Source organism: Myiozetetes cayanensis, unplaced genomic scaffold (genome assembly GCF_022539395.1).
Source record: "Myiozetetes cayanensis isolate MyiCay16 unplaced genomic scaffold, myiCay2020 scf26, whole genome shotgun sequence".
Taxonomy (NCBI): domain Eukaryota; kingdom Metazoa; phylum Chordata; class Aves; order Passeriformes; family Tyrannidae; genus Myiozetetes; species Myiozetetes cayanensis.
The window spans coordinates 2752469-2779840 of record NW_026087477.1 but is presented as its reverse complement, the minus strand read 5'-3'; the positions used below and the strand labels follow the sequence as shown (position 1 = coordinate 2779840).

Here is a 27372-nt window from a genome sequence, read left to right as displayed (position 1 = left end):
GTGGGTCTGGGGGTGCTTCAAGCTCCCGACGGTGGCAAAGAGCCCCCCTGGCCCGACCCGATCCAGAGGGACAGATCCCAATGTCACAACTGTCCACTCTGCCACGTCCCCCTCGGGGGGATCTCCTTGGGGGTGCCGGTCCCCAGCTCCACCCAGCCCCCTCGGGGAGGTCGTCCCTGGGGTGTTTGCCAGGGTGGGACGGCCCCAAACGGGGGTGCAGGACAGTGATTTGGCTCTGCACAAGCAGAGGAGGAGCCTGGGGATGTCCCACGAGTCGGGGCAGCCGCTTGCTCCGATCACAGGGACCCCTGGGGGAACCTGGGGACATCACCCACCCCACCGGACCCTCGGGACCTCCCTCAGCTGTGCCCTCGGAGGACAAGCATCCCATGGGAGCAGCGCCTGGAGCCCACGGCCACCGGGATGCTGCGAGGAGACCTCAGACAGGACACTCAGCCCTTTGCAGGTGGGGAAACTGAGGCACGACCCTTGTGCAGGGACACCCCGGCCGGGCGGGGACAGAGCCCGGTGCCACCCTGCACTCTCCCTTTTGGGGTGCCCTCCTGCCCCCCGGGGCACCACAGAGCGCGGGGGGACAGTCCAGGGGGATCAGAGCTCCGCGGTCCCACCCGTAAGAGGCACCGAAGGACCACGGGGCAGCAGCGACCCCCCGACCCCCCCCCGGGCTGCCCCTGTCCCAGCACAGACCGCGGGCGGTACCTGGAGCGGGGCTGTGGTGGCAGATCCGGCGGCGTCAGTGAGGGACGGGGCAGCACCGGGGACTCGAGACCCCCAGGGACGGCCCGTGTGTGACCGGGGCAGCGCCGGGGCTGCGGGGGGACATCCGCGACTCCAGCGGTGCGTCTGGGGCGGGGGCCAGGCGTGCACGGGCCCCCCCGCGCCTGCACATTCCCACGGGGGACAAACCACCTCCCGCATCCCACGAGCCGAACGAAGCCCCGGCGCGGGGCGCGGGGGCGAGGGGCAGGAGGGGAGCGCAGGGTACGGCCAGGGGGGGACACCTTTTGACACTCATTGTGATTTAAGAGCTCGGCTTCTTGCTGGCTATAGAACTGTCTTTCCTCTCCAGCCGCGTGTAAGGCTCAAACGCTGAAGCGCCCAGTCCGTACGCGCCCGGCAGGTCGTGCAGGCTGCCCAGGAGCGGCCCCCCGAAGCACAGCGGCCCCCCCGGCAGCCGCGGCGAGGAGGACGAGGAGGACGAGGAGGCGAGGGACGGGACCTGCAGGCTGAAGGCTCCCGGTGCCGGGGGGCTGCTCCCGCCGCCCAACCCGGGGGACGCGGGGCCCGGCGTGGCCAGGCCGGAGCCGTTGCCCGCGGGGCTGGAGATGGGGTTGGAGGCGGGGGACAGGAGGCTGGGGGGGGCCGGCACCGACAGGAGCCGGCCCTGCTCCAGCAGCCGGAGGATGTTGCAGGTGGCGAAGGACTCGGAGGTGGCGGAGGAGCGTTTCTCAGAGTCCCTGCTCTGGTCCTTCTTCTGCTTCGTGCGCCGGTTCTGGAACCAGACCTTGACCTGGGGAGGGGGAGCGGGGGACGGGATGGGGAGGGAGGGGGGACAGAAAGGCACGGACGGAAAGAGAGCGCGGGGAGGCCGGGGAGAGAGAGGCGAGAACCAGGAGAGAGCGAGAGATACGAGAAAGAGAGAGAGACGTATTAAAACAAACGCCCAAGCGAGATCCATCCTCCGCCGGGGGAGCTGCGCAGAGCCGCCCCCGCCTGCCGCTCCCAGGGAAAGCGGAATTCCTGCAGTGCCGGCAGGGAGCGCGCCAGGAGTCTGGGATGGCACCCTGGGGATGGGAGCCCAGGAGCTGAACACCTGGGAATGGAAGCCTGGGCATGGGGCCCCGGGGATGGGAGGCCAGGGACGGGACTCGGGACAGCAGCCCAGGGTTGGGAACCCGAGAATGGGACCCCAGGGACAGGAGCCTGAGGATGGGACCCCGCGGATGGGACCCCAGAGATGGGACCCTGGGGACAGGAGCCCGGAGCGCAGAGCCCGGGGCTGAGCCCCCCGCGCCGTGCCCGGCTCTGCCCTGTGCTGGTTCTCCCGGGAATGCTGAGCTACGGGACGTGCTGGATTCTCCTCGGAGATGCTCATCAGACCCGAATTTGTGCCCCCCACCTGCAAACCCTTCCCTCGCCGGGGCAGGGGGAGGGTCCCCGGCCGTGCTGCGTGAGGGGACAGGGTGGCTCCTGGTGGCCCTGGATCTCTGGGCACGGACCCAGCTGGGGACACCCCCAACCCAACCTGCCTCTGGCCACGGCCAGCAACGAGCCCAGGCTGAGGCCCCGCGGGAACCCCTGCCCCAAAACTGCCGCTGCCTCCCCCAGGTGGGACCCGGCCCCAGCCCGCGGCCCCCGCCCCCTGAGCTGGGAGGGCAGCCCCCCTTCCCTCCCTCCCTGGCAGAGCAGAGGGGTAGGAGAGGCAGAGAGAGAGACAGAGAGAGGCGTGAGGGACGGACAGACGGACGGAGACGGAGGTGAGGGAAGGAGACGGATGGGAAGACACTCGGATTAGAGCGCGGTGGGCGGGGGCGGCACGAGCGGGGCCGAGCCCGAGGCTGGCGGGACCCCGGGGTAAGACACGGCCAGGCTGCGTCCCCCCTGCTCCGGGGCCAGCAGGTCTCGGACCCCTCGGAGTCATCGGAAGCTCGTTGGGGCAGGACAGTCCCTCGGTGGCACGGCCCTCACGCGTCCCCAGCACAATAGAGCCACAGTGCAGAGCTAATGGAGCGTGGGGGTGGAGGAGGTCCCGGCGCCCCGGCCCCTTCCCAGGGACACAACAGAGGAGCTGCCGCCGGCCCGGGCGGCTGGAGGCTGGGGAGGAGCTCCTGGGCGATGGGGGACACCAGGACCGCGGGGCCAGCACCTCCAGGGACCGCTGGTGCTGCCAGCCCACGCCCTACCCCCCTTGTCCCACGTGGAAGCTGTCACGGGCATCCCCTGCCCACACACACCCGCTCTGCCTCGGCCCACACAGGGAATGTCCCTCCCCCCCTGCCACCAGGGCGGCTGGCACAGCCCGGCCGGGTCCCCGGGGCTGATGTCCCCACCCTTCCACTCCCATGTCACTCCGTGCTGGCGGTTGGGGTGGTTTTGGGCACAGTCCCGTGTCCCTGGGCACGGCCTGATGCAGAATCACCATCCCACCACCTCCTCCAGCGGGACCTCCTGGAGCTGCCAAATCCTGGGGAGTGCAGACCCCAAACACGCAGGTGGTGGGGACAAACAGTGCCCACAGAGCCCCTCAAACCAGCTCATCAGGGACACCTTAACCAAGGTCCAGCACGAACCCAAACAGGAACACACAGCCCTGGCACTCTCTGCTCCAAACATCCCCCAGGCAGCAGCTCTGGAAGAGCAAGAGCTCAAAAAAAACCCATCAGAGGGATTATGTCCTTGAGGATGGGCAGGAAGAGCCCATGGATCAGGCTTGGCATCTCCTGGGTGCAGCTGCCCCATCTCTGTGCCGGGGAGATCTGAGATGATGGGATGTGCTGGATCCCACCCTCTGGGCTGAGGGCACTTCCAGCCCTGAGCCCCAAACCAGGGGATGCTCCAGAGCCCCGCCTGCCATGAGTCCTGCCCAGGGACACCTTCCACCATCCCAGGCTGATCAAAGCCCTGTCCAACCTGACTTTGGACACTTCGAAGGATCCAGGGGCAGCCACAGCTTTTCTGGGCAACCTGTGCCAGGGCCTGCCCACCCTCACAGCCAGCAATTCCTTCCCAATACCCAGCCTGGCACCAGGGGATCAGTTCCCTCCCTCACAGCTGTCGGAAGAAGCCACCTGAGCAGAGCCACAGCCCCGACACATCAGAGCAGGAGCCACCTGAGCATCCAGAAGGAAGGACCAAATCCCACAGGAAGAAGCAAGTGCAGATGATCCCACTGTGCAGTATCTCAGCTGGTGCAGGAAAAGGGAACAGCCACAGGGTTTCAGGGAATGCAAGGAGTTGGGGACATCAGGTGGGCTCAGCAGGTATCGGCTGGAAACCCACCAAGGCAGGAGCATGGAGTGACAGTGGAAGGGGAATGGCTTCCCACTGCCAGAGGGCAGGGTTGGGTGGGATTTGGGGAAGGAATTCCTGGCTAGGAGGGTCGGGAGGCCCTGGCCCAGGTTGCCCAGGGAAGCTGTGGCTGCCCCTGGATCTCTGGAAGTGTCCAAGGCCAGGTTGGAGCAACCTGGGCTGGTGGAAGGTGTCCCTGCCCATGGCAGGGGGTGGCACTGGGTGGGATTTAAAGTCCCTTCCAACACAAACCATTCCATGACTCTGTGATGATTCTGACATAGGAGTTCCAGTGTGGAAGGGTGGAAGGAAGAGGATCCATTGGGTTCCTCCTTCCCGGTGCTGCTGCTGGGAGCCTGTCCCGGCACCAAGCCCCTTCCCAGCTGGAATATCCCGTGCTCCCAGTCCCGTCACCAGCTCTGGCTGATGCCATCGGGGGTCATGCACCTTCACTCGCAGGCACAGACAGAAACACGTCCTGGGGCCCTCCCTGCCCTCCCTCTGCATCCCACCCTCTCCCAGGAGGTTCTCCCATCCCGCCCTCCCCTCTGTGGCTCTTCCCTGTGCCCGCCACCCTGCACTGAGCGCTGTCCCCTCGAGGCTGGCCCGGTGACAGGAGCCCTTCCCCACCCGCCCGGTGATGTGTCAGAGGAGCGGGGCCACGTTTGCCTCGGCGGCTGAAGTTCATCTACAACTTGTCCCTAATTAGTGGCTCCCTGTCCTTTTCACCCTCCATTATGCTCAGCCCCGAGTCCCTCTCGGAGGATGTGGATGAGCTCAGCCAGACGCAGCCCTCGACAGATCCATGAGTAATTCCCCTCCAGCCTCAGCCTCCCTCCTCGCCTCCCCCCCCAGCTCCAGCTCCTCCTCCTCCCTCACTCTGCTTTCCTTCACAGCCCCCCTCGGCCACCACGGCTTTGCCAAATTGCTCCTGATGAGCTTTTCCTTCCCTAAAAAAAGCAGCTTCCTCGCTTTTCTCGCACTGGCACCACAGCACTGACGCCCTTCCCTTCCCAATTCAGCCTGGAGGAGCCAGGCAGGACCACGCTGGGACATTCCCGGTGGGCACCGCTCCAGCATCCACGGAGGAGGTGTCACATCCCCCTGGCATATCTTGTTTCCTGCCAGACTGTGGCTGGAAGGAGAGAGGGAGAGCAAGGACATCCCTTCCCTAGGAAGACTAATTCCCAGCTGTGCCATGCTGGGGACAGCCGGGACATCTGGCTGGGAGGGCACAGGGAGAGGGCTTGCTCCAACCTGGCCTTGGACACTTCCAGGGATCCAGGGGCAGCCACAGCTTCCCTGGGCATCCTGGGCCAGGGCCTGCCCACCCTCCCAGCCAGCAATTCCTTCCCAATTTTCCACCCAAATCTCCATTTCTCTGAAGCCATTCCCTGTGTCCTGTCCCACCATGCCTTGTCCCCAGTCCCTCTCCAGCTCTCCTGGAGCCCCTTTAGGTTCTCAGCTCCCCTTGGAGCCTTCCCTTCTCCAGGCTGACCATTCCCAGCTCTCCCAGCCTGGCTCCAGAAGGTGCAGGCAACGACCAAGAATGTCAGACCTCACGGCACTTTTTTTGGGAAAAAGCCCTTTGGAAGGTCCAAACCTGCAGCCTGATTGTTCTGGGAGAGCCTTCCCAGTGCGTGGTGGGAATCCAGCCGGGAGCCCTCCCTGTGTCCCCACGGAGCCCCTCACCCTTGTGCCACCATCCCTGATGTCACCAGTGCACAGGGGGGCTTCACCCCCAAAAGCTGTGTGATCCCATCCCATTCCCAGTTATGGCAATAGTGTAAATAATAAAATAATAGAAAATTATATATATATATATACTATTTTGGTTTACATATTATTTTTATATTCTAATAAATATGTCACAGTCTATGTATTATATTTTATATTTAATATAGAATGCCTAATATATGTATTATATAAAATATGTAATGTATTCCATATACTATATTTTTATACAATATATTTTATATTTTACATTTATTTATCATGATGTTGATGTTTTTCTTTCTCCCTAAAGCTCCTCCTGGTCCGTTCTCCCCATTCCCTCTGAGGAGGAGGGCAGGGAAAGCCCTGATCACCACTGGAAAAGCAAATCCTGCAATTCCCTGCACTCCCAACAGTTTTCCTGCAGTGAGAGACTCCACGGGGTCCTGGTTGGCTTGGAAAATGGGATGTGGAGCCCTCGGAGAGCCCAGTGGGGGTCCCTGTGTCCCTCCTGAGCTGTGTCACCTCCTGTGTCCAACTCAGGTAGCCAGGGGCTATTTAATTTAATTTTTCTTATTTTTATTTAATTTTATTTAATTTTATTTTTTTATGTAAATTTATTTTTCTGTTGTATTCTATTGAATTGTACTGAATTACATTTTAATCTGTTGTACTCTGATCTATTCTATTTTTTTTTTATTTACTATATTTTATTTTATTTTGCTCTATTCTATTCACTGTATTTTATTTTTTGTTTTCATTTGCTATATTTCATTTTATTTTGTTCTATTCTACTGCATTTTATTTTGTTCTATCCTACTCCACTTTATTTTGGTTTGTTCTATTTTATTTTACTTTCCTTTGGTTAACCCTCCTCTATTCCTTTTCCTTTGGGAAATTTTCTTTTACTTCCTTTTATTTCCCATTGTTTTATTTTATTTTATTTTATTTTATTTTATTTTATTTTATTTTATTTTATTTTATTTTATTTTATTTTATTTTATTTTATTTTATTTTATTTTATTTTATTTTACCCCCTGTTACACACCGAGGCCCTGAGATCCTCCCGGATTTCTCCTCCCGCTGCTCTTCCCTCTGCCTGGATTCCCTTCCCTGGACCCACCACCCTCCATCCCGTCCTCCCCAGAGCGGGAGGAAGGCGGGGGAGCGTCACCTCAGCTGCTCCCTCGCACCTGGAATGTCATCCCAAATGTCACCGAGCTGGGAATGTCGGAACTCATCACACCGGGGATGCGGCACCGGCCGAGCACGCGGACACGGAGATGGAGGAGCTCCCAGAGCAGGGCCTTGGGATGGGGTCAGGGCTCCCACATCCCCCTGAGCCCCCAATTCCCTAGAGCCAGGCAGGGGGCAGGAGGCAGCTCATGGAGATGGGAACAAACGTGGGAATGTGGCACCATCCGGAGCCCACGGCACGCCCGGAGCCCTTGGCATCGGCTCTGGACACGCAACACCCGTGCCAGGGCATGCTGGGAGCTGCCAGCCCTGCTCCCAGCAGCCCATCCTGTGCCAAGAGCATGGTTTTCCATGTCTGTCGGCATCGGGATGGAGCACATGAGGGGTTGGATCCTGGAATCCTGCACTGTGATCTTGGGGAGTGCTGGAGCCTGGGCCCCACCTACCCCGCCTGCCCTGTGGGATCAGGGATGCTGCTCCTCCCTTGCCCCTCCTCAAACACCTCCGAGCTCCAAGGTGAGTGGTTTCCAGGCACTTAATCCCAATGGAGACCCTTCCCTGGCAGGCTGAGCCCCCCGCTTGCTCCAGGGATGGAAAGGCAAAGGGAGCTCCTCATCCCACGGCAATCGGTGATCCCGGGATCTGGGGAGGGTCTGGCTCCAGTAACCACCTCACACTTCCCTGTCCATCATCCATCCACCATCCATCCATCATCCACCCAGCTCCAGCCAGGGGGATCAGACAGTGCCCTTCCCTCTTCCCCACTCATGTTTTCCATCCTCCCGTGGGCTCGGGGCTGGGACGTGGCTCCGGAGCCAGCACGGTTTGCCGGGGGGATCCCGACGCCCCCATTGCTGCCCACCCCATCCCAGGCAGTGGGAACACCCCCAGCACGTGCTCCAGCACGGCAGCGTTCCTCAAAACAAGGGCCATGCTGGGGGTTTTTGGCCGTGTTTATTTTTGGGTGGCCCTGCCCCGGCGCTGACCCCGCTGCCGTCACGCGCCCCACGCTCACGTGTGGCCCCCGCAGCCGCCATCCCACGCTATTCCTGGCTCCAGAACGGGGCCATTTCCTTGCGGGATTAGCTCCCCACCGCCATCAGCTGACACCCACCGCGGCGCAGGGCACCCTGGGGCCCGGCCCGACACACCGCCATGGTGGCTGGCACCTTCCTCCTCCTCATCCTCCTCATCCTCCCTCCACTCCCAGTGGGGCTCGGCACATTGTGTAAGCCGGGATCACTGCCTGAACCCACGGCTTCGGAACGGCTCCGTGAGCCCTCTGCCTCTCCCCGGGGATGGATCCACCCCATCTGCTCCCCCTCCGGCCCCTCTGGGCCCTGACCCCACCTTGGGACACCCCACTGCACCCCCACCCCAAACTCTGCCACCGTCCCCGAAAGGCACATTTGGGAACGTGGTTGCAGCCACACCGAGCTCCACCTGCACCGTGGGGACAGACAGGGTGGAATTTTGTCCCCAGTCCACCAGGAGCTGGCTGTGCCCTTGGCCAGGATCTCATCCCAGCCCCTTCCCCTCCACTGATCCGAAATTCCATCCAAAAATGTCCTGCTTCTACTTCAGAATCTGGGATATTTTCCACTTTATGACCAAGGAACCTCTGGGGTCCTCCGGCACCCTTTGGAAACAGAAAATCTGGATGAAGGAGCAGGGAGGGAGGTCAAGTTTGGGGCTGGGCTCTGCAGGCAGGTCTGGTGGGGGGACACATCCTCCCCCACACAGCCTGGGGGTCCCAGGGCAAGGTGACCCTGAGGGGCCACCCTCGGACACACCTGAAATTGGGCAGAGGCAACCGCTGCTCTTGGAGGCACCGGCAAAGCCTGGAGGGTGAATTCCCCCATTTCCTGGGGCTTCAGGAAGTGCTGGGATGGGTGGGAGACACCACCCTGGCAGAGACACCCCCACCCAGGCAGGGGGTGTGGGTGGGTGTTCGGGCCTTTGGGGTTCCTGCCCCAGCATCGGGACCAGCTCCAAAACCATCACCAGAGCCAATTTCCACCATTTTTGGGAAAATATTGAAATCCTATGCATTTGGAGGATGCTGAGGAAGCCCTGGAGATCTCCTGAGTCATTGAGAACAGAGTTTTTCCATCACAAATTCTGAAATTGGGGGACATTTTTGACTGAAAACACTCAACGCTAAAAATCCCAGCTACTTCTTTCCCGTTTATTTCCATCAGTCACTTCCCTCGGTGCCAGCTGAGCCTGGGGAGCTGCAGAGCCACCCAGGCATTTCGGGGTACCTCACACCCAACTCCTCCTGGGGCAGCTGTCCCGTGGCAGAGCCCAATGTCCCGGAGGTCCCTTTGTCCCCTGTCTCTCCTCTTTGGGAGTGTTCCCCAATCCCCACCGCGAGGCCGGTGCTCCCAGCCCAAACCCGCTCCCCTAGCTCCCTTTTGGCACCCAAACGCCCCGAAGGTGCATCCCTGAGGACTGGGGGGGCTGTGCCAGCCCCGTCCTGCCCCTGTGGGGTCCCACTGAGCAGGGCCCCATGGCCCCAGGGTGACCCCCCCATGTCCCTGCGGTGAGGAGGGGCCGGGATTAGCTGGGCCACGTGGGCTGTTCTCTCCACAGACGAGCTCTGACGCAGGTTGGCAGGTGGGAAGGGCACCCAGCCGCTCCCAGGGTGGCCCTGGGCATCGCTGGTGGGTAATGGGACACGGGACCCCCTCCCCTCCCGGTGCCGGCAGCGCCTGGACCCGACCCGGCAGTCACGCAGCGTGGGGTCACTCAGGCTGCTGTCCCCACGGCCACCCGTGTCCAAGGTTTTGGCAGCAGGACACTGTCCCCAGAGCCTGTCCCCATGTCCCTTGGAGTATCCCAGAGTCCTTGAGGAGGTGGGTCAGAGAATGGTTCCAGGGAAACAGGGCGGGCTTCTGCTCCATGGGCCAGTCCAGTCCCTCCGGAAAAACACCCACCAGGAGAGATGGGAGAGAGGGACGGAGGGATGGATGGAGGGATGGATGGAGGGATGGATGGGGGGATGGCCGGAGGCCTCCTCAGAAATCAAAGACTGAATCACAGAATCCCAAACTGGTTTGGGTTGGAAGGAACCTTAAAGCTCTTGTTCCATGGGCAGGGACACCTTCCACCAGCCCAGGGTGCTCCCACCTGGCCTTGGACACTTCCAGGAATCCAGGGGCAGCCACAGCTTCTCTGCCCAACCTGGGCCAGGGCCTCACCACCCTCCCAGCCAGCAATTCCTTCCACAAATCCCATCTAACCCTGCTCTCTGGCAGTTTAAAAATCACCTGTTGGCCCAGAGATGTGGCGGGGGTGGCCGAGCACAGGGAGGGGACACTCCAGTGGTGTGGGCTCTTTCAGCCTCCACCGTGTCCCAGGGCAGGCAGAGATGGGGCTCGGGGGGTGCTCAGGCTCCAGGTGACTCCCACATCCTCCTCCTGCCCTCAGCTTCCCTGCTCCTCCCCTCGGGAGAGGAATCCTGTGCCAGCATCACCCCCTGCTCCCTTGTTCTCTCGCTGCAGGGACTGAGAGTTGTTAACCTGAGGTGAGATTAATTTTTAACAGCATCATCTTAATTGCCAGGCTATAAATAGACCCTCCCACCCCTCCCCTGCCTCAGCTGCTCCTCACACACGTTTTGCTCTGTGTTGGGGGTCACAGGATGCTCCGGGGGTTGCTGGGGCAGTGATGGAGCTGCAGGAGCCCAAACCTCCACCGGGATGGCCCAGGAGATTGTCCCCAGGAAGGTCTGGATGGAGCCCATCCCAGCCAGGGGAACTCCGGGGGAGTCCCACGGACGTACAGCCAGGCAGGCAGGAATCATGGAATCACTGAATCATTCACGTTGGAAAAGCCCTCTGAGGTCACCGGGTCCAGCATTCCCCCAGCGCTGCCAAGGCCACCACTGACCCGTGTCCCCAAGTGCCACATCCACAGGGCTGTTAAATCCCTCCAGGAACGGGGTCCCCACCACTGCCCTGGGCAGCTGTGCCAGGGCTGGACAGCCCTTTGCAGCAAGGAGTTTTCCCAATATCCAACCTGAACTTTTCCTGGAAGTGCCCCACTGACCCCTGCACACTCTGTGCCCCATCCCAGAGTTTCCCAGGAGTTCCCAGCAGTGCTCCCAGGCACCATCTCCTCGAGCGGGGCCAGCCCTGTCCAACCCCAAGCTGCAGTCCCTGGGAAGGGAGGAGCTGTCTCCTGGCACCGGGACAAGGCTCAGAGCCCGTCCTTGTGCGGTGTCTGAGGTGTCCCAGTCCTGTCCCCGCTCTAAGGAGGGCAGGGAGAGCTGGAAAATACACCGGGTCACTTGAACCTGAGCCTGGCTTTGAACTCCTGACCCAGAGAGCAAATCCCCTCAGCCAGTCCATCCCATCCCTCCTGATGAGGGATTTGTGGGAATTATCCCCCTCCGCCATCCCCCCGGGGTCCTTCTGCCTGCCCCGCCTGGCGCTTTCGATCCCTTAATGACACTAAGAAGGGGCACTTTTCCCCCGATGGTCGGGTCGAGTCTCCCGGAGAAAGCCGGATGCGGGACACACGGACACTGCTGCGCTCTGAATTTGGGATGGGCTGGGGCCACCCCGCCCCGCTCATCCCAGGGACCCGAGGGCTCGCCGGGAACGCAGCCGCCGGCACCTCCACATCTCCAGGAAAATATTCTCCAGTGAAAATATTCTCCGGGTTAATTAAACCCATGTAACGCTGATCGTGTCCATGGATTAATTAGGAAAAGCACAGAGGCCGTTGGGAGAACAGGTACAGGGATCACTGGGGGAGGAGCTGAATTCCCTGGGCAGGCAGAAGCATCCTGGCCTGAGCATGAGTGGCTCTGAAATTCCCTCCCTTTCCCTGGATGATCCTCGCCTCCCCTCTGGGTGATTCCTGTCTCCCTTGGGTGACTTCCCCTCTCCCTTGGCTGATCCCCCCTCTCCTCTGAGCAATTCCCCCTCTCCCGGGATGATCCTGCCTCACTTTAGGGTGATTCCTGTCTCCCCTGGGTGATCCCACTCTCCCCCGGGTGATCCTCTCTCCTCTGGCTGATCCTCCCCTCTCCCCCGGGTGATCCCCCTCTCCTCTGGCTGATCCTCCCCTCTCCCCTGGGTGATCCCCCTCTCCTCTGGCTGATCCTCCCCTCTCCTCTGGGTGATCCCCCTCTCCCCTGGGTGATCCCACTCTCTCCGTGGCTGATTCCCCCCCCCCGGGTGTGGATCCAGTTCCAAAAAAGCCGGAATCGCCTCCTTCCTGTCCCATCCCGGCTCCCCTGCACGGGCAGTGAGATCCTCCTGCCTCGAACCCTGTGGAACAGCAGGATCAGGGGCCAGGGAAGTGAAGTGAGAGCCCAAAAAGGCCTTTCCCTGGCAGGGTGTCTCGGGATGCTGCCGGGAATGCTCGGCTGCCGCTCTCCAGCTGCGCTGACATCGCGTCTCTTCCCATCTCATCACAGGGTTTGCAGCGCTCCCTCCTCGCAGGGATGAATCATTCCGTGCCCCTCAAACATTCCCAGGCACAAAACCCCCATCCCTGGTGGCCCCTTCCTTCGTCCCTCCCGTGCTGGGACACAGGGGGCTCCCATCTCATCCAGGGGTCCCGGCACAGAGAGAAACCAGGAGCGGGTTCCTGACCTTGGAATCAAAATATAACCCAGCGAGGGGCTGGAAAGGATCCATCCTGCTGTCCCAACCTCCAGTGCCAACCAAAAACCAGCCATGAGGTGCTGCTGGTTGGGACCCTCCACCAAAACACCTGATCAATTAATTAAGCCATTAAATCATGAGCGACCCTAAATCCTAGGATTTGCTCTGGCATAACACTGGGAGGGAAATCACCAGAAGTACCCAAAACACTCGGCTTGCTGCAAAAGATGGATTTATCCCTGTCTGGTGGGTGAGCTGGGTGGGACAGGAGGGGCTGGTGGTGACTATCCCTCTCCAGGCCACATCCAGAAGGGACCAGCGCCCTCCAGACTCGAGGGGTCTCGGAAAACTTTGTCACCGAGCTCTTGGAATGCCTGGGGAAACCTGCCGGCCAGGAACAGCCAGGGACTAGGCGGGGAGGACACCTGAGTGTACAGAGAGCCTGAACCCATCCCCGGGGGGGCTGCACCCCACTGAGGGAGAGGAGGAGGGAGCCGGGCAGGGAGCCTGGAACGAGGATCCCTGGGGATGGCAGTGGCTGGGGAGGGACTGGCAGCCGGGGGAGCCGGGAAGGTACAACTGGGAACTTGCTGCAGGGCAGGAAATGGTGTGAAAAGCACAGAAAGGGATTAAAAAAGACAGAGCTGAAGGAGAAAAGAGGGTGCGGGAAGGAGGGAGGGGAGGAGGCAGCGCCGGCCGGCGGAGGGGGGGATGTTTCTCACCGGGGGATGAAGGCAGCAATGAGGCACCTAACAGCGGGAAAGGAGGAAAATCCAGTCCCTGTGGAGAGGCTGCACCCTCCCAGCCCCGGGCTGTGGCAGCCAATACCCTGCCCGTGTCCCTCATCCCCCCATGGCATGGGGACAAAGCTCTTCCCCCCGTGGCCCAGCCAAACCCACCCGTGTCCATCCCAGCTCCATGGAGCTGGCACGGGGACCCCTGGAAGAGGGGCCCCGGGAAGAGCGACCCTGGGAAGAGGGGCCCCAGGAAGAGGGACCCCATGCCAGCTGCCCATGACGGGAGACAAAGCCCTTTCCCTGGCATGGCACGGCCAAGCCCACCTGTGTCACTCCCAGCTCCGTGGAGGTGACACTGGGACGCCAGGAAGAGGGATCCTGGGAAGAGAGAGCTCGGGAAGAGGGATCCCACACTGGCTGCCCATGCTGGGGACACAAAGCTTTCCCCATCATGGCACGAACAAGCCCACTCTTGCTACTCCTGGCTCTGTGGAGGTGACACTGGGACCCTGGGAAGAGGCACCCCCCTGCAGCTCCCAGATCACTGGGATGCTTTGCTCCTATTCCACAGCCCCTCTTGACTTTGTGGAAGTGACACTGGGATCCCTGGAGAGGAACCCCAAGAAGAGAGACCCCAAGAAGATGCTGCCCATGCCAGGGAGACAAAGCTCTTCCTGCAGCGTGGCACGGCCAAGCCCACCTGTGACCCTCCCTGCTCCATGGAGGTGACACTGGGAGCCTGGGAAGAGAGATCCTGGGAAGAGGGACCCCAGAAAGAGCGACTCCAGGAAGAGGGACCCCTCACCAGCTGCCTGTGTTGGGGAGACAAAGCCCTTCCTTCCCTTGGCATGGCACGGCCAAGCCCACTCGTGCCACTCCCAGCTCCGTGGAGGTGACACTGGCATCCCAGGAAGAGGGATCCCAGGAAGCAGGGACACTGCTCCCAACCATGGCACAGCCACCAAAAAATCCTCCCGCTCCAAATCCTCTTCCTTACCAAAACACCGCGCACCCAGTGCCAGAACACCACACAGCGACACAGTCCCCCCAGAATCAGCCCCCTCGGCACACAGCGGGAGCTTGGAGCCATGGGCTCGGCTACCAACACCCAGGACGGGTTTGTTCCACAAAAGGGTTGGAAAAATTGGAATTATTGCCCGTGTGAATTGATGGAACTGTGTCACCGACTCCCGCTGCGCCGGACTGGGCAGGGAAGGGGCGGACCTGGCTGTTCTGCACTACAGTATTGTTGTTGTTGTTGTTATTAATATGATTTAATTTGATTTATTTATTATTATTATTATTATTTCATTATTTTGTCATAAGTCTCTAAGCCAAAGCCACCTCAGCCTCACTGGATGCACCACCCTCGGCGCGCCGCACAGCCCCTCCCGCTCCGCTCGACCGCATCTCCCCACACCACAACGAGGGAAAACCGGGAAAATCCCTCCCCATCCCCGAAGATCTGCACAGGGAGGTGATGGAGAAGACGTGCCAGGCCACTGTTCCACAGGGAAAAGCCCCAGTGGATCCCCATCCCGCTGGGATTGGGGAGCGGCAGGTGTAGGGTCTGTGCGGGACCCACCAGCTTGGACACAGCCCGACCCCAACGGCACCCACGACGTCCCACCCCACTGTGGGGGCTGCCTGAGGACCTCAGCTCCCCACTGACACCCTCCTGCTCTTTCCTCTTCCCCGCTTTCATAGGATCATGGAATGGTTTGGGTTGGAAGGGCCCTTAAAGCCCGTCCAGCTCCACCCAGAAACACTTTCCACCAGCCCAGGCAGATCCAAGCCCTGTCCAACCTGGCCTTGACCCTCTGCTGGACCCTCCGGGGTGTTGCTGCCTGGCGGGGGGTCCCTGCAGACCCCCCCAGAGCTGCCCCTCGTGTCCCCACCCCTAAACCAGCCAATCCTTGGGCTTGGGAGAACGGGATGGAGGAGAACCGTTCCCCTGGAGCAGCGCAGCGTCCCCCCCATCCCTCCCCCAAACTCTGGCCCCGCCACGGGGTCGTGGACCGTGGCCTGGGGGAGCCCCCCAGCCTTACCTGGGTCTCGGAGAGGTTGAGCTGCCGCGCTAACTCCGTCCTCTCCCTGCCCACCACGTACTGGCAGCGCTGGAATTCCAGCTCCAGGCGGTAGAGCTGCTCCGCCGTGAAGGACGTCCGTGTGCGCTTGGGCCGGTCCAGGTCCAGCCCCTTGGGCAGCACGATCTCCCGGATCGTCCCTTTGGCATCTGTGGTGGGAGCAGGAAAAGCCATCAGGAAAAGCCTCTCCAGGGACTGGTGGAACTGGTCCAAAAAGGCCCAGTTGTTGGGAGAGGAAAAGTTAATTAAATTGAATTAAAGACCGGCTGCATCGTCAGGGCTGGTGCCGCCCCGAGTGTCGGGGCTGGACGCAGAATATCCATGAAAATCCCACAAGCTGGAGCTGAACAGGCACCATCCCATAGTTTGGTTCTCCCCTCTGGCACCAAACGCTGCAAGTTTATAAATATCCAGGGAACGACAACAAATCTCCATAAATTATGGGGCTTTTAGACATAAATAGAAATCCTAAAGTTTTTTAGGGAAACAGAACATTTCATTCCGGAAATAACAGCTGGGAAAGCCAGGAGCAAAAAACAGATTTATACCAAGGAAGAATTCGAATTAAAGGTTTGTTTAATTAAAAAATATATGTTATTTTTTGTTTTTGTCCTTCCTTGGGAATATTGGAAAAAATTACCTCTGTTACAATTCCCTTCTCTCCAGAATTATTCTCACGGAAGGAATGTTCCCTTGGAAAGCAGCAGCTCCCATTTTGGGGCAGTTTGCTATCAAAGGACCATTTCGGAAGTGCTGTGGCCCCGAGCTGTTCCAGCAGCGAATTTTACAAGGCTGGGAAAGGTTGAGACTGTCCAGGGAAACAAAAGCCGGAGGGTTTAACTCCCCCATCAGCTCCATCCACGTGGGATGTGGCTCGTGGCTGCCCTGAAGGAGCTGCCGTAGCTTTACCCTCCACTGGCAAAGGACCAGCTCTCCCAAAAAACCCACAGAGCCCTGAGCGCCAGGAGCCTGTCCCGGCTCCGAGGGCTGTGCCGTGGCACTCGTGGTGCTCCCAGCTCTGGCACCAGGAATTAACAGGAGCCTTGGAAATCACCCACTGGGTCCTGCCAGACCCCAAACCCCCCGTGCTGACCCTCCTCGAGCTCCAGTAACACCAGTGGCAAACTGGTTTGGGTGAGCCCTGACCACAGAGCTCCCTGTGTCTGCCCTGTGCCTTTTCCAGAGGGTTAAGAACCAGTCATGGAAGTCTCTCCAGGGAACAGCCCCATGCCAGGCCCTGATTTTGGGGTGCTGGTTCCCAAGGCCGGAGGCTCCACAGCAGCCCTGGCTGGAGGTCAATGACCTTCCCTCCCTCCGGTTGACTCAGACGGGAAGGGATTAGAAAAGTGCTGGGGTAGGGAGCGGGAAAACAGCCAGGAGAAGCCTGGGAAGGGGTGACGGAGAGGGGATGGGCACAGCAGAGCTCGGGTGGGGACAGGAGAGCTGGGATAGGGATGGCAGAGCAGGGATGAGGATGAAAGAGCTGGGGTGGGGATAGCAGAGCTGGGATGGGAATGGTGGAGCTGGAATGGGGATGGTGGAGCTGGAATGGGGATGGTGTAACCGGCATAGCACTGGCAGAGCCTGGGATGAGGGCAAATGAACTGGTGTGGGGGTGGCGGATCTGGCATGGGGATGGTGGGAGTGGGGAGCAGGCACAGATTTGGGAGATGTGGGAGAGGGACCCCGCTCCCGAAGCCATTTTCCCACCACATCCAGAGGTGCCATCCCGGCAGGGCCACGCTGGCTCCGGGCGGGACCGCAGCACCAAAAGACTCACTGGGGCCTGGGGACAACCAGGGTGGGAGGGAGAGAATCTGGTGGGACCAGATCCACACCCCACACCCCACGGGTGGGCATGGGGAAGCGGGAAAGGAAAGGGGTTGTCGGCGAATCGGCGGCTTTTCCAGTGGGATCGGGCCACCAGCCCGGGAACCATTTTGTGAGGGGAGAGCGGTGGCAGAGACGATGCCCAGCCCACGTCCGCACGCCCGTGCCCATGCCCGTGCCCACGCCGGGGCCACGGCACAACAACAGCCGGGGCTGGTGGCTCGGAGCGCAGCTGCAGCTCTGCCCCCCGCCCTCGCCGCGCCGGCATCGCTCGGGCATTATTTATTGTTATCCCCCCGGCAGCTGGGCCGGGGCGGGGGGAGCAGCACCGTGGGGAGGAAGGGAAGGAAGGGGCACGGCCCACGGTGCCAGCTCGGCACAGGAGAGGCAAACCCTTCGCCCCCAAAACCCTCGCAGCCCCAAAACCTGTTGGGCATCACAGACCTTCCCCGCTGCGGGTTTTGGGGGTCCATGGCCGTCCCCCCATGCCAGGAAGGGTACAGCACCACCCTGCCTGTGGGACCCCCTCTGGAGAGCCTTCCCCATCAGCTGCTGGATCCCGGACCCTCAACACCCGCCAGGTCCTGCCTGGCTGCCCGGGGGGCTCCTGCAGCCCTCGGCCTCACCAGCGGGGCCCTGGTGGCACGCCCTGATCTTGGGGACCGGGATACACCTGACAGAAGCGGATCTGGGACAAGGTCTGGGACTGAAATCCCCCAAAATAGCACAGGACACCCGTGGGCACAGGGCACACCTCTCCCTGGCACAGGGACATGCCACATGCACTCATATCCACAGGGACACCTCTCTCTGGCACAGGGACACCCCACACACATCCATGTCCACAGGGACACCTCTACCTGGCACAGGGACATTTCATGAACACCCATGTGGGCACAGGGTCACCTCTCCCTGGCAGAGGGACATCCCACACACCTCACTGTGCATGAGGGTTTCTGTATCAGCGCAGCTTCCAGGACATTTTGGGGCTCCCACTCACCCTGCCAGCCCTCAACACGTCTTTCCAGTCCCTCTCCGTGACATGGGGTGGCCATGGTGGCACCTCGAGACACACTGAGAGGCACAGAAACCCGTAGCCCTTCTTAGTGCACCCCACATACCATCGGGGGCCCGCCCTGTGGTCTGCGACCCCCGGGCCCAGCGCCGGGGCAGCCCCGGGAGGTGACCGGGAGGCAGGGGGGGAACACTCCGAAGTGCCCCCCACCCCGCCCAGCCGCCCCCGGGGCTGCAGCGGCCGCGCTGGCAGCGGGAGCGGCCCCGGTGCTGCCCGGCTCCCTCCACCGCCGAGCCCTTATCCCGGCTATCCCCGGGAAAAACGACCCGCGGGTGGCCGGGACCCACCGGCCCGACGAGACGGGGATGCCGGCAGGCGAAACGGCCCCGTCCCCGGTACCGAGCTGTGCCAGGGAGCGGACCGAGACCCCGAGAGGGAGGCTGCCCAGGACTCCTGTCCTCACCGAAGGCACCGCGGGCGAACGCCGAGGCTGGAGCGGCGTGGGCGGCAGCTCCGCGGCTGCCGACCCGCATAGGGGTCGGGGCTGGTGAGGGGCGATGTGGCCCCGTCCCCGGGGTTGGTGGCGAGGGTGGAATTAAAAATACTGAAAAGTGCGTTTAAAAAATATAAGAATAAATATTTTAACCTCCCACTTTGCATAAACCCGACCTGGAGCTCTGCCCGGGCCTGGCCGATGCTCGGCCCTGACCCTGCCCGGCTGAGGGACCCCGGCCAGGGGCGGGCGGGGACCGGTGGGTCCGTGGCCCTGCACACCGGCTGTCCCCACTACGTCCCCCCCCGCTTCATTTCGGCTCCGTTCCCGGTTATTTGCGGCGATTCTCCCCGCCACCATTTTGTCCGCACCGTGGCAGCTGCAGTAAGATGGTGAGACCGAGCGCTCCCGGGTGAGGGTCTCTGGGGTCGGGGGCAGCGGGGACCCTGCCCCGGGCCTGGGTACCGACCCCCGCCCCGCTCCCAGCCCCGGGACCTTTGGGGCGGCCTCAGTAGGACTGAAACTGGCGGAGGAGAGGTCTGACCCCGGCCTGACCCCGGTGGGAAAGGCGGCGGCCCGGCTCGGCGACCCCCAGGATGCGGGGATACCCCGGGCGGGACCCTCGGGCTCGGCCCCCGAACGCTGCCCGCTGCCCCGCCGAGTTGCCCGGGGAGGGCTCGGAGGGCTCGGACTGCGACAGTCGAGCTGTCAGCGAAAGGTGCCCATCGCGACAGCCGCGAAGAGGCTCCGGGGAGCGGCGGGGCCGTTTGCCGGGATGCCCGGCCCGGGATGGCGATCGAACGGGGACTCGGCTCCGGTCCGCGCCGCCCCCGGGGCGGTGAGGACGGAGGTCACGGTCGCGGCTCCGGTCCACGCCGCCCTGCCCGAGCGCTGGGCTGGGGACCGGGAGGCCTCAGCCCTGATCGCCAAGCGGCCGCCGAGCTGCTCCGGGCTCCGGGAGCCGCGGAGGGAGCGGGGGGAAAGATGACCATCCCCGGAGCCGCGGGAGCCCCGAGCCGAGGAGCGCTCGGTCCCCGCCCGCCTGTCGCAGCCGCACCGAGGCGCCCCAAACTTCTCGGGGTTCGCCACAAGCCAGACTGGCCCCGGCGAGCCCCGGGCCGGCGGGGACTGAGCGCGGGCGACAGGGCGGGATCCGGGATGTGGGATGCGGGACGCGGCGGCTCCGGGTCCCGCCGTGCCCCAGTCCCGGCCGAGTCGGGGATATTATAAAGGGGAAAAAAAAAAATACTCCCCCCCTCACCCGCCGCCGCTACGTGACGCTTTTCTCCTGCGACATCGCTTCAAACGCGATGTGTCCCCCCTCTCCCGCCGCCCGCGCGTCCCCGCGGGGCTCGGCCGGCCCGGGGGTCTGTGACCCCTCGCCTGTTTCCCCGGACCCCGCCGGGCACGCACGGCTCCGCTCGGAGCCCGCTCCCGGCGGAGCAGGGCTGGGGCAGCGGGCCCGGTCCGTGCTGCACGGAGCGAAGCCGGGGGAAGCGGCGGGGCCGGGAGATCGGAGCACGCAGCCGGGCAGCGCCCGGGATGCGCTGGAAGCGGTGCCGGGGATTCCCCATCCTCGAAGCGGGAACTCCCGGAGGGGGAAGCGGGGAACGGTAGCCGGGAGCGGGGACCCTGCCCGTACCTCGCACCAGGATGCGGCGGCAGTAATCCGCCTCGCCGGTCCCCGACGGGCTCTCGGTGTCCGGGGCGCACTCCTTGGAGGAGCCGGGGCTGACCGCCGACGTTCCAGGGATGTCCTTGAAGCCGCCGCCGCCTCCGCCGCCGCCGCGCAGGGCGCTCTCCAGCTCCGCCCGGGTCGGCGCCTTCTCCCGGGCCCGCCCGGTGGCTGCGGGCTCGGCCAGCAGCACGGGGCTCCCGCCGGGCTCGGCCCCTCCATCGCTCATCCCTGCGGGAGCCGCGGCGGGATCAAACATCAGGAGGGAGAGAGAGAGACGGGGAGAGGGAGACAGGAGGCAAGACTAGGCGGGGGGGATGGGAGGGAGCCCCCTCCCCAGACCCCTTCCCCTCCCGCCCCTCCACGGCCCCCCCGGGGCTCGGAGCCCCAGCTCACCCCCATGGCCGGGACCGCCGGGGGCCGTCGCCTCCCTCTCGCCCGCTCCCACCCGGGGACGGCATTTAAAGCGCGCCCCCTCCCCGCTCCACCGGCCGGGGGTGGTACCGCGGTGGGGAGGGTGGCGGGGACCCATCGGGGCGTCCCGAGAGGGTGCGAGGGGGGGGAAAAAGGAGTTTAGAACTTTGACAGGAGGCTGAGCCCCCCCCGCGCCCCCTCCCCAGCTCCACCTCCCGCGGCACCTCGCTCCAGGCAAACTTCAGGCGCTCCGGCCGCAGCCGCTGCCCTTCCATGGGGCGCCGGTCCCGGTGCGGGTCCCGGTCCCGGTCCCGGCGGGAAGCGGCGGGAGCGGGCGACGGAGCCGCCAGTGCCCGTGCTCGCCGCGCTGCGCTGGGATTCGCGTGCGGGAAATCAATACCGGGAGATGGGGGGATGATTTTAGGGGAGTGGGGAGCGGGAGGGGAAGGGGAGGCCGAGGGGAGGGAGCTGCGGAGGAAGCGGCCGGGGGTGGGACCGGGGAAGAAGCCGGGTCCTTATTCCTCCGGCCCGGCCCTCCCCCGCCGCCGCGCTCGGCTGCGCATCCCCGGCCGCCGCCGGAGCCGGGAGCGGGCGGCAGAGCCCCCGCCGCGCCGGGGAGCGGCCGGGGGGAGAAAAGGACCGCTTTTAAATTAACAGCCCGGTACAGACGCAATTTCCTGCTCTCCCGTTCCGTGACACCGATTGGTAAACAAAGAACCCCGGGAGCGGCGGCTGCCCGGCCTCGGCGGCGGCGGCAGCTCCCGCGGCGGGGGTGCCACCTTCCCGGGGGGCTCCGCCACGGGGATCCCCGCCAGGCCAGGGAAGGGCCAGCCGAGGTGTAAACGAATAAAAAATATCCCCCTCCGCTCTGCCCCTCCCCGGGCCGGGCGGGGGCTCGGAGGGCTCCCTTCCCTCTTCCCCACGGTGCCCCGCAGCCCGGTAGTCCGAGGGTGCCCAATTACGCCACTGCCTCCCCGGGATGGGGCTGCGGGGGAGCCCTGGAATCCCCGTTAAGCGGCACAGCCGCTCCCGACAGCGGTGGCGACACCGACACCGGGACCGAGGGAGGCGGCTCCCGGTGCCCAGCTGGGGCTGACGGACCCCGGCGGGGAAGTGTGTGGGGGTTCCCGAGCACTCTCCCGCCTCGGGGGACTCCGTTCCGCCGCTCTCTGCAACGGGGCAAAACCCGGCGGAAAAGCGGCGGCGATGTGTCCCCGGAACAGGCGGGGGCGGCCCCCTTCCTACCCGTTACCCCCCGGATCCCCTGAAATAGAAACCCTTGCAGTGCTGGTGGATTAAAAATCAGTAAATTAACTGTTAACCCAAGCGCCCCAGAGAATTTGCATCCCCCGACACCCGCCCGCTCCCCGTCGCTCCCGCAGCCCGGCACCGGGCACCGCCCGGGGTGGGGGGCCCGCCGGGGTCTGGGTCCGGCCCAGTGCACCGGGAAAGAGCCCGACCGAGACGGGCAGTGCCCAGTTCGGGAGTCTGCCAGCACCCGGGAATTCAAGGCCTTGGGCTGGCGTGGGACCCGAGTGTCCGTGGCTGTGGCGGCCTGTGCCCGTCCCTGGAATAAGCGAAGCAGCGCGGAGCGGGGGAGAACAGATTAGGGGCAAAAATAAAATAAAAGGGAAAAATAAAGTCATAGGAATAAAGGAAGTAAAAGGAAAGGAATAATATAAAAAGGGGGGGAAAGGAAAGGAAAAAAAGCAAACGAAAAAGGCCGAACGGGGAGCGCACGGGGAGCCAGGCCGTGGAGGACGGGTCCCGCCGAGGGCCGGTGGCCCTGGCCCGCACCCCCGGTTCTGCGGGGCCCGGAGGGGCGAGAGAGGGGCGGTGGGACGGGGCCGCTGGTTCGGGGTAGGTACTGGAAGCCGTAGCTGGTTTCCCGCTCCGGGTTCCCCGTTCCCTTCTCCCGGTTCCCTCTGTCGGAGCTGTGGCAAGGCCGGGCCGGGGCCGCGCAGCCGGGCTCCGCTCTGCCGCGCCACCGGGCCCGGCCGTGGACGTGACACCGGCAAAGGATTTTTAACGAAAATCAGGAAAAATAATCCCAACCCACCCCACCCTGCGGCCCCAAGCCCCCCGGACCGTGCAGAGGCGATGCCCGGTGGTCACGCGTGGGGAGACCTGCGGGCCGGTCCCGCCGGGAAAGGGGGAACAGCCGCCGACCGGGAGCTGCTGGAACGAAATATCCTCCCTCTGCCGAGCCCCGGCCCCGAGCGGCGGCTGAGGCCGCGGTACGACCGGGAGAGAAGCGGCCCTGCCGCCCGCTCGGCCCCCGGTTCCAGCTCGGCCCCCGCCGCCTCCACACGGATCCCATTCCCTTCCTGCTATTTTTTCCCGTTATCCCTGCGATTAGCGTTAACAACAACGGGAAGGGATTTGCTTCGGGGGAAGTGGAAGCAGGGAAAGGGAAATGCCTGGTGAGAACCGTCTCTGCCGCTGCCGGGAAGGGGAGGCGAGGGGATCCGCGCTGCTCTGCAGGCTGAGAGCGAAGCCGGGTCCTCAGAAAAAACAAACAAATAAATAATAATAATAATAGTAATTTTAAAAATGTCCACTTTATTGTATCATTATTGTTGTTGTTGGGTTTGTTTTGGTGGCGTTGTTACCGTTGTTGTTGTTGTAATTAGTATTAATATTAGAGGTATTAATGTCACTAGTAGTGTTACTATTATTTGTAGCATTACTATTGGTATTAGTACGATTGGTATTAGTGCTATTGCTATTAGTGCTATTTGTACTATTTATTGGTACTATTATTATTATCGGTATCCCAATTTTTTCTCGCTCCCGGGGCCGTGCGGAGCAGACCCAGCCTAGGGAAGCCCGGCCCGGGGTGGGAGCGGCCGCGCTCTCCCGGAGCATCCCCGTTCCCAGCGCTCCGGCCCCGCTGCCGGCCCTGCCGAGCCGGGGCCGTCCCGAGCCGCCGCCCCGCTCCAACCCCCGCCTTCCCGCCGCTCCGGGATGGAGAGAAAAAACACATATTTCCTTTATTTTCCTCTTTTGCAGCCTGATCCGCCGCCCAGAGCGCCCCGGGCCCGCATCCCCGGTGCTCCCGTTCCCCCTGAGATGGAGGTAAGGCCAGGCCGGTGAGTGCCCGCCCGGCTCGGCTCGGCTCGGCTCGGTGGGCTCGACTCGGCCCCGGGCCCGGCTGCGGGAGGTGCGGTGTCCGCCGGGAGCGGAGCCGGAGCTTCCCCCGACCCCGAACCGGCCGCCCCCGGTGAGTCCCGGCCCGCTGGGCTGACACCAAGGGTTGCTTGGGGGGCACCGGGGGGGACCCTCCCCTCCTTCTCCTCCTGCTCTTTCCCTTCCCCGCGAAGGAACGGCTGCCCCGGGAGACCCCCAGCCCGGCCCGGTGCTCCCGGGTGGGGGACCCGCCGAGGGTCTCGGGGCCGGAGCAGCGAGGTCGCGGCCGGGCCCGGGCCGGGAGAGCGCAGCGGAGCCCGGTAACGGTGCGGGGCCTTGGGGGGAACGGGGGGACTCTGTGGGGACAGGAGCGGACTGTGTGGGGACACGGGGGGACTGTGTGGGAACAGGGGCGGACTGTGTGGGGACACGGGGGACTGTGCGGGGACACGGGGGGACTGTGTGGGAGCAGGGGCGGACTGTGTGGGGACACGGGGGGACTGTGCGGGGACACGGGCGGACTGTTTGGGGACAAGGGGGGACTGCGTGGGGACACAGGGGGACTGTGCGGGGACACGGGGGGACTGTGTGGGAACAGGGGCGGACTGTGTGGGGACACGGGGGGACTGTGCGGGGACACGGGGGGACTGTGCGGGGATACTGGGGGGGCTACAAAGAGACACGGGGGAGCCGTACGAAAACACGGGGGGACAGTGAGGGGACATGGGGAACTGTGCGAAAAAAAGGGGGGATTGTACGGGGATACAGGGGGACTGTGCAGGGACACGGGGGGTTGTGGACGGACACGGGGCGAGTGTGAGGATACACGGGGGGCTGGGTACGGACACGGGTAAACCTGCAGGGACACGGGGGAACCGTGCAGAAACACGGGGGATTGTGCAGAGACACGGGGGGACTGCGTATGTACAACGAGAGACAGCGCGGGGACACGGGAGAGCCGAGTGAAAATACGGCAGGACTGTGAGGGGACACAGGGGGTGTGTGGATACACGGGGGGCTGGGTATGGACACAGGGGGACTGTCCGAGGAGACGAAGGAGCCGAGGGAAAACACGGAGGGACTGTGCGGGGACAGGGGGAATGGTGGGGATACACGGGAGGGCTGTGCACGGACACGGGGAGCTGTGAGTGGACACGGGGAAACGTGTCGGGGCACAGGGGAGCCGTACAAAAACACGGGGGGACTCTGCGAGGGGGACACGGGACGGTCTTCCGAAGACACGGGGAACTGTGGACAGACACGGTTAAACGTGCATGGACACGAGGGAGTCGTGCAAAACCACGGGGCTCGGACATGGGGGGACGTGCAGTGACACGGGGGGACTGGGCACTGGGACGGGAGAGCCGTGCGAAAACACGAGGGGATCGTGTAAGGACACGGGGAAATGTGCAAAAATACACGGGGGGACACAGAGGAAATGTCCACGAGCGTGGTGGAACCGTGCCCGGCCCCGGTGTGAGTGTGCACGGACACACGGACACGGAGCAGCCGCCCGTGGGCACGGTGGGACCGGTCACGGCTCCCTTCCTTCCCGTGGGTGGTTGCTTTGGGTGGGTAGGTTGTTTTTAGAGCGATCAGCGTGGCCGAGCCGGGCACAAGCACGAGTGGGTGTGCATGGACACCGTGTTATCGTGCCTGGGTGCGGGTGGGTGTACGTGGGCTAGGTGCAGGGTCCCCGCGGGGCAGTGGGTACCCCCTCGGCAGCGCTGCTGTCCTTTCGCCACGGCCCCGCGTGGCTGTCTGCCCCGGGACCGTCCTCGGGGACACCCCCGTGGATGCCCAGCCCAGACGGGCCCCCCACGGGCCCCCGGTAGCGCCGTTTTCATTGGCAGAGCGGGCGGTCACGGGGAGCCCGGGGGGATCCAGGATCGGGTGGGTGGGGGACACCCCTCCACGGGTGTGGGACACCCCAGCCCGTGCCGTGGCCGCTCCCACTCCCCCGGGGCTCTCCCCAGGGTAGGAGCGCTCCTCCCGTTCCGACCCGCCCGGCCCCGCCGCGCCCGCTCTGGTAAAACGAAATCAAACGAAATTAAGCGAAATCAAACGAAATCAGGGGCCCCCGCGACCGCAACCCCCCCGGCACGGCCGCCCCGACACCCCACCCATGGCCGAACCCGCCCGCACCGGGGGGACCCGGACAGTGCCTCCACCCCGGGGGTCCCCACCCCAAACGGGTCCGCAGCGGCGGGGCCACCTCGGCGCGTGGGGCGCGGGTCCGGGCACCCCGGATCGCTTCTCATTCCTGGGATCTCCTCTTTTACTATCCCCACTCCCGGGACTCCACCCCTGGGATCCCCTTCCTGGGATCTCCTCCTCTGGCATTTGGGATCCCAGTCCTGCAATCCTGCTTCTGGGATCTACTCTGTCACCCCTGCTCCTGGGATCCTGATTCCAGGATCCTGCTCCCGGGATCTTCTCTGCTCATCAGATCCTACTCCTGGGATCTTGCTCCTGGAATTTCCTCCTTCACCACCTCTCCTGGAATCTCCTCCTTTAGCATCCCTACGTCTGGAATCCTACTCCTGGGCTCCTTTCCCCCAGCCCCCCGATTTCTGGGATCCCCTGCTCCTCCTCATCTCTGTGATCTCGGCTCCTGGGGTGTTCCCTTCAGGGATCCCAGCTCCAGGAATCCTGTAGCACACTCCAGGCACCCCCCAGATCCTGGTCTGGGGGGCTGCAGCCCCCCCTGCTCCCCGCTGCTGGGTCACTGGTGCCGCCCCTTTGGGGCTGGGGGTCCCCGACAGGGGACACGAGGAGGACAAGGCGGGCCCCGAGGGACCCCCTTGAACCTCCTGTGCTCTCAGGAGGAGCAGTGGGACCCCCGCAGCGTTCAGGCAGTGCTGGGGCTGGGGGTGCTCCAGCACCCCCATGGGACAGACCCCCGTGGGTTTTGGGGGGATGGGCAGAGGAGAGGGGAGAGGGGTCCTGGGGGCCAGGCAGGACCCAGCCCACCCTCACAGCCACAGGAGGGCAGAGCCCGGACTTCCTCCTGCTTCCCACGGCACAGGGGGTCTGGCGTGGGCGAGGGGAGGTCTGTGGGGCTCGGGGAGCCACCAACTCCCCCCTCCCCCGATAGTGGGTGGGACACCCCCACTGGCGCGCAGCCACGGGGGGCAGCCGCATGTGGGGCAGCGGCTGCGACAGGGGACAGGGCAGGAGGTGACCCGGCCTGTGGCCATCCCCGCGGCCTCGGGCACCAGCAGGAGTGTCAGGGGGGTCCCTGCACGGAGTCCCACCGCAGTCACCGAGCTGTGCCGTCACCAGCTCACGGCCGCCCCCGGATCACCCGTGACGGCGGGAGGAGAAGCGGGATGGATTTAGCGGGTGTTACGTGGGGCACTAAATCTCCACAGGGGGTTACAGAGAGCGGACACTGCTGGGGACACCCTGGGGCGGGCTGGGAAGGACACT

The 27372-nt window shown here is 63.4% G+C and overlaps 1 protein-coding gene across 3 annotated transcripts; it reads right to left on the bottom strand.

Annotated features, from left to right (window-relative positions):
- Positions 1-1040: 1040 nt before the first annotated feature.
- Positions 1041-21433, bottom strand: VAX2 (ventral anterior homeobox 2). Of its 3 annotated transcripts, none has more exons than XM_050321303.1 (4): positions 21036-21433; positions 20365-20628; positions 15346-15533; positions 1041-1531 (listed from the first exon to the last, which is right to left on the bottom strand). In XM_050321303.1, exons 2-4 carry the CDS (start codon positions 20624-20626, stop codon positions 1043-1045), a joined length of 939 nt encoding a protein of 312 aa, XP_050177260.1. In that variant the 5' UTR covers positions 20627-20628; positions 21036-21433; the 3' UTR covers positions 1041-1042. The 3 variants fall into 3 exon arrangements, with proteins under 3 accessions (XP_050177260.1, XP_050177261.1, XP_050177259.1); XM_050321304.1 differs by having other exon boundaries at positions 15407-15533; XM_050321302.1 differs by lacking the exon at positions 21036-21433 and having other exon boundaries at positions 20365-20656.
- Between the last annotated feature and the right edge of the window lie 5939 nt (positions 21434-27372).

Coding starts and splice junctions, on each gene's coding strand:
- VAX2 (XM_050321302.1), bottom strand. CDS start 20,656: ATGTTTGATCCCGCCGCGGCTCCCGCAGGGATGAGCGATGGAGGGGCC. Junction 15,534..20,364: donor CCGCCGCATCCTGGTGCGAG/GTACGGGCAGGG, acceptor CTCCCACCACAG/ATGCCAAAGGGACGATCCGG. Junction 1,532..15,345: donor TCAACCTCTCCGAGACCCAG/GTAAGGCTGGGG, acceptor CCCCCTCCCCAG/GTCAAGGTCTGGTTCCAGAA.